Source organism: Aegilops tauschii, chromosome 6 (assembly GCF_002575655.3).
Source record: "Aegilops tauschii subsp. strangulata cultivar AL8/78 chromosome 6, Aet v6.0, whole genome shotgun sequence".
In the NCBI taxonomy this organism is placed as follows: domain Eukaryota; kingdom Viridiplantae; phylum Streptophyta; class Magnoliopsida; order Poales; family Poaceae; genus Aegilops; species Aegilops tauschii.
In genome coordinates, this window is record NC_053040.3 from 10171023 (window position 1) to 10176245 (window position 5223).

Below are 5223 nucleotides of genomic sequence, written 5' to 3' on the forward strand. Positions count from 1 at the left end.
GGTTTGACTGGTCAACTAAACAAAATACATAGCTATACGGTGTGACAGTGACCGTATAATCATCACAACACGTATATAGTGACCGTATTGATCGTATTCTTAAGTACAGTGACCAAAGTGAGCGTACATGCAAGTGTAGTGATCACCAATGCATTTTACTCTTTCTCCTAGAGAGCCAGAACTTTTTTTTTTTGAGACAATCCTGGAGAGCCAGAACTTTTCCATATCGTTCTCTACCACATCGGCCCATTTGAGCTTGCGGCCCACGCAAGGGATCCGATGATTACCCTAATGATACCGAAAACAAAAGGAAAAATAATCCCAATCGAGCCCTCCTCCCCTTCCGCCGCCGCCATGTCCCGCTTCGTGCGGCGCCTCGCCGGCATCCCGTGGCGCCAGATCGCCGGGGAGGCCTCCTCCGTCGGCCTGCTAATGGCGCAGGGCCTCTGCGCCGTCCACGTCGTCAGCGAGCACGTCCTCGGCGTCGCCTTCGTACGCGCCCCCTCTCCCTCCCCCTCTCTCTCGCGCCATGCCCTGACGCGCGCTCTCTCTCTCATCCTTGTTGCCGCAGCCACGGGGCCCCAGCATGCTGCCGGCGCTGAACATGGCGGGGGACGTGCTGCTCACCGACAAGGTGAGCCCGCGGCGCGGGTGGGTGGGGCCGGGGGACGTCGTGCTCCTCCTCTCGCCGGAGGACCCGCGCAAGATCGTCGCCAAGCGCGTGCTCGGGATGGAGGGCGACGAGGTCACCTACCCCGTCGACGCCGGCAACAGCGACGCCACCAAGACCGTCGTGGTGAGCCAGAGCACCAGTAGCAGATTCAGTCTCAGAGCATCAGCTCTAGATATGACAGACAGACCCATGGTTTCAGAATTTCCTAGATTTATTTATGGCAAATCTGTCTCTGGTATCTGATCAGTATCATAATTGGTACGTACGTCTGATGATTGTATGATTATAGGTACCGCAAGGTCATATCTGGGTGCAGGGCGACAATATCTATTCATCTAACGACTCGAGGCAGTTTGGACCCGTGCCTTACGGTCTCGTAAAAGGGAAGATGTCCTATCGGGTATGTTGAGTAAACCGACTTTTCTGTTTTGCTTCCTCGTTAGCTTAGTAAAAAAAACCTGATGAAGCTTTGGTGTGCTTCTGTACCCTGTTGTAAGATTTATATCCACAGTTTAACTTGATTTGGCGTCTGACTAAATATGTAACTAGTGATGGTTTTGAACTTAAATTTTTTGGGTAACCGATTTTGAACTGCAACTGTCATGTTATATCTTCATTACATGCTGTAAATATTAGGGAAATTAATGGTAACATAATATTTTATTGGCCAGAACAGAGTTTCAAGTGCTTCAGTGTCTTTGTATATTTCCAGGTTTAATTACTAATATTCACCAAATTTGACTAATGATTATCATGTACAGCAGACATGTGCTGACTCATATTATGAAATACCTACTGTTGCTCAAGGCCCAACATAATGAACAGTTGGGTGATTGAGTGCTCTGCTTTTGGTTGATTTAGTGGCACTAAAGAAATTCTCATTCTAGTTACGCGCGGGGGGCAGTATTGCCCTTAATAATATCACAACCGTTCTTTAATACTGTATAAAGTTTACCAGGAATACTGAAGTCTGCTTAGATTTTTTAGACACCAGGCCATCCTCTGTCCATTAGGCCTTTTTCTAAGCTGGACAGTTGTACAGTCAAAATTACCAGGATAAAATCAGAGATTAAATGAGTGGTGGTTTGAACTGGAAAATTGTATTTTATCAGTTAACAATGTTATTTAGCTACTGCATTGTCTTGCTGATAGTCGTCTTCACACACTAGCTATCAATTTATATGTGTAAATTCATTTGAATCTCATAAGCCGTAAAATTTTATTTTGCATCATCTGGTAGTTGGAACAATGCTTAGTGTTTACTCACTCAATGTGGGCTGGGGCCTATCTTGCTTTTATTTACTATGTACTACTTTTATGTTAGCAATTAGCAAATCTAGGATTTAGTGTCTAATTCCAGGTCCAGCAACTAATTTGTTAAAATGCATTAACCAAATGTGAAATGCGACAGCATCTCATGAGTATTGGGGGCCATCCTCCTTGGAGTTTTGTCACCCAGTTTTTTCTTGCTGGTCAGTATTGACAGGGTTTTTTGTTCTCAGATTTGGCCACCGTCAAGGATTGGTTCGATTGACTCAAAGGAGTAGGACACAGGTAAATTGAATTCTTGTTACCTACTTATTTCAAAATTCCCGATCATCCCTTTTCTGCACGTTAATTTACCCTTTGCCATTTTTCCGCCACCATCCAAGTCAGAGTATAAGCGACTGTTCATACGATGATGCAACCAGGCCCTGCATTTGTTGGTGCATCTTGATGTCTACCATTTGATGCTTCACAATTTTGGTCCTTGCCCCCCAGAAGCCCTGTTCAGCGAATCTATGGCATGATTTGATTGCTGTGTCTCATGTCGTAACTTATGGTCTGTGATACTTGTAAAGTGAACTAACCCGATGAACCTACAAGTTCCGGGCATGGCTGAGATCAGCTAGCGTCTTGACGTTGAGATTGTATTAAACTTGTCATTCTCCTGGACCAAAGCTTGATGAGTTGTGCATTGTAACATTTGCTTATTATTAAGGCCGTTTTAAGCGGAAGGAATTGTGTTATCGGTGAGTGTTATGGATGAGTGATTATTCAAGTTCAAGCCATTTGAGCAGAACTAAGTTACTTTGGAAGAAAAAAGGCCAGTGGGCAAGCTGTGTATGCCGTATGTGTCGGATTCCTTTGCCTATTGCATATAGTGGGGGGGTAAAATTCTGCATTGCGTTTTCCAGGCTGTGTGAAGCATCGTCCTAATTTGTTAAATATTTGTATCTAAAATCTGCAACACGTGTATACTTAAGCACTCCTTGGTAACCTACTGAGATTATGGTCAAGATTGCACCATTGCTCCGGGAATTTCTGAATTCATTTTCGGCGTAGTTGTTGATGTTCAGAATGTTAATTTCAACTCCTCACCTGAGCCTTTGATAAGAAAGGAGAGTTCACTATGAAATCTGTAAATAACTGGTTGGAAAAAGGCACTGCTGGGGCTAACAAGATAAGAAAGAAGCGCTTTTGTTCCAAACTTATAAAACTTGTCTTGGGACATTATCACCCACTGAAATGAAATTTGATCTGCCTGCTCTCATTCAACGCGCTGACAATTTGGATCACCTAACGGCACCCTTCACACATGAGGAGATTGATGCGGTAATGAAAGAGATGCCCTCTGACCGAGCACCTGGCCCGGATGGCTTCAGCGGGGCTTTCCTTGAAGCTTGCTGGCCCATAATTAGGCATGATTTCTATGCCCTTTGTGACCAATTCCATGCTGGCGATTTAGACCTTACAAGCATCAATGATGGGCTCATCACACTCATCCCGAAGATCAACTCACCTGAAACTGTCAACGACTATCGCCCAATCACCCTCCTTAACTGCTGTCTCAAACTAATCACTAAGCTATTGGCCGATCGCCTCCAAAAGGTTATACTGAAACTCATCCATCGTAACCAATATGGTTTCATCAAGAGCCGGACCATCCAAGATTGCATGGCCTGGGCATATCAATACATACACCAATGCCATGCATCGTGGAAACAAATTGTTCTTCTGAAGCTTGACTTTGCCAAAGCATTCGATACGATTGGACATAGGCCTATGATTAACATAATGAGATGCATGGGCTTCAATGATAAATGGATCAACTGGATTGAATGCATATTCTCCTCGGGCCGCTCTTCAGTCTTACTTAACGGTGTCCCTGGTCGACAGTTTCTCTGCAAGTGTGGAGTCCGCCAGGGGGATCCCCTCTCCCCGCTTCTGTTTGTCCTGGCAGCTGACCTACTTCAAGCGGCAATTAACGACGCCTTCCGCCGGGGTTTGATTGAACTGCCATTCCCTTGCATGGGTCAAACTGATTACCCCGTCATACAATACGCCGACGACACGATCCTGGCCTTGCCAGCCTGTCCTAACAAGCCGCACTAGTCAAGCAGATCCTCTCTGATTATGCTACTTTCATTGGGCTTAAGATCAATTTCCACAAGTCCACCTTGATTCCCATCAATCTTGACTCTGCAACGACAACTGATCTGGCCCACATCTTTGGATGCAACGTCGGCTCTATGCCCTTTACGTACCTGGGTCTGCCCATGGGCATCTCTAAGCCCACTGTCGATGATCTCATGCCTCTTGTCTGCAGTACTGAACGACGCCTCACCGCCACCATCTCCATGATGTCGTATGGAGGCAAACTATCCTGGCTGAATGCTTCGGTTACCTCTTTGCTCATCTATGCCCTATGTACACTCAAAGTGCACCCAAAGATCTTGGAGATGATTGACAAAATCAGACAAAGGTGTCTCTGGACGAAGAAGACCGAGCAAGGAGACAAGTGCAACTCTCTGGCATCCTGGGATTTGGTGTGCAGACCCAAAAAACAAGGTGGTCTCGGAGTGATCAATCTCTCCATCCAAAATGAAGCCCTGCTCCTCAAATTCTTACACAAATTCTACAACAAAAAAGATGTCCCATGGGTACAGCTTCTCTGGAGCACATACTACTCTGATAAAATCCCACATGCATCTGACGCAGTGGGGTCCTTTTGGTGGCGCGACGTTCTTAAGCTCACTCCTAAATACCGAGGGGTGAGTCGTGTCCAAGTGGTCGATGGCACGACAGCCCTTGCCTGGAAGGATTTATGGCTCGATGAGGCACTCGAAACCTCCCATCCCAGAGCGTTCTCTTACGTTCTGCATGAAGATGCCTCTGTGAAAAACTTCTTGGCGAGCCCATCACTGCACGAAACCTTCCACCTTCCGCTCTCACCAAAAGCCCATGAGGAGGTGCGTGACATCCAAACGATCGCCAGACTGCAGCCCTCGACAACCAGCAATGACATCTGGCACTATATCTGGGGGAAACCTGACTTCAAAGCTGCGGATTACTACAAGTTCTGCTTTCGGGAGTTGCAAGCCCACCCCTTATTCCGACTACTCTAGAGCTCAAAATGCACCATGAAGATCAAAGTGTTTGGGTGGTTGCTTTTGCATGACAGGCTAAACACTCGAAATATGCTCAAACGAAGGCACTACAACATTGGAGATGATCTCAGTTGTCTACTTTGTGGGCAAAACATCGAAGAGACGATTGACCATATGATT

At 46.1% G+C, this 5223-nt stretch overlaps 1 protein-coding gene across 3 annotated transcripts; it reads left to right on the forward strand.

Annotated features, from left to right (window-relative positions):
* The first annotated feature begins 286 nt into the window (after positions 1-286).
* Positions 287-2682, forward strand: LOC109761425 (mitochondrial ATP-independent inner membrane protease subunit 1a). 3 transcript variants are annotated; one of them, XM_020320240.4, is made up of 5 exons: positions 287-492; positions 572-796; positions 963-1073; positions 2176-2227; positions 2330-2682. In XM_020320240.4, the coding sequence occupies exons 1-4, from the start codon at positions 292-294 to the stop codon at positions 2218-2220; spliced, it is 582 nt and encodes a 193-aa protein (XP_020175829.2). In that variant the 5' UTR covers positions 287-291; the 3' UTR covers positions 2221-2227; positions 2330-2682. The 3 variants fall into 3 exon arrangements, with proteins under 3 accessions (XP_020175829.2, XP_020175836.2, XP_020175840.1); XM_020320247.4 differs by having other exon boundaries at positions 291-492; positions 2326-2682; XM_020320251.4 differs by having other exon boundaries at positions 299-492; positions 2365-2682.
* Positions 2683-5223: the final 2541 nt, after the last annotated feature.

Excerpts from the sequence above, each read along its gene's own strand:
- LOC109761425 (XM_020320240.4), top strand. The coding sequence starts at position 292 with ATGATACCGAAAACAAAAGGAAAAATAATCCCAATCGAGCCCTCCTCC. Across the intron at positions 797-962 it reads ACGCCACCAAGACCGTCGTG|GTACCGCAAGGTCATATCTG; the intron begins GTGAGCCAGAGC and ends GTATGATTATAG. Across the intron at positions 1,074-2,175 it reads AAGGGAAGATGTCCTATCGG|ATTTGGCCACCGTCAAGGAT; the intron begins GTATGTTGAGTA and ends TTTTGTTCTCAG.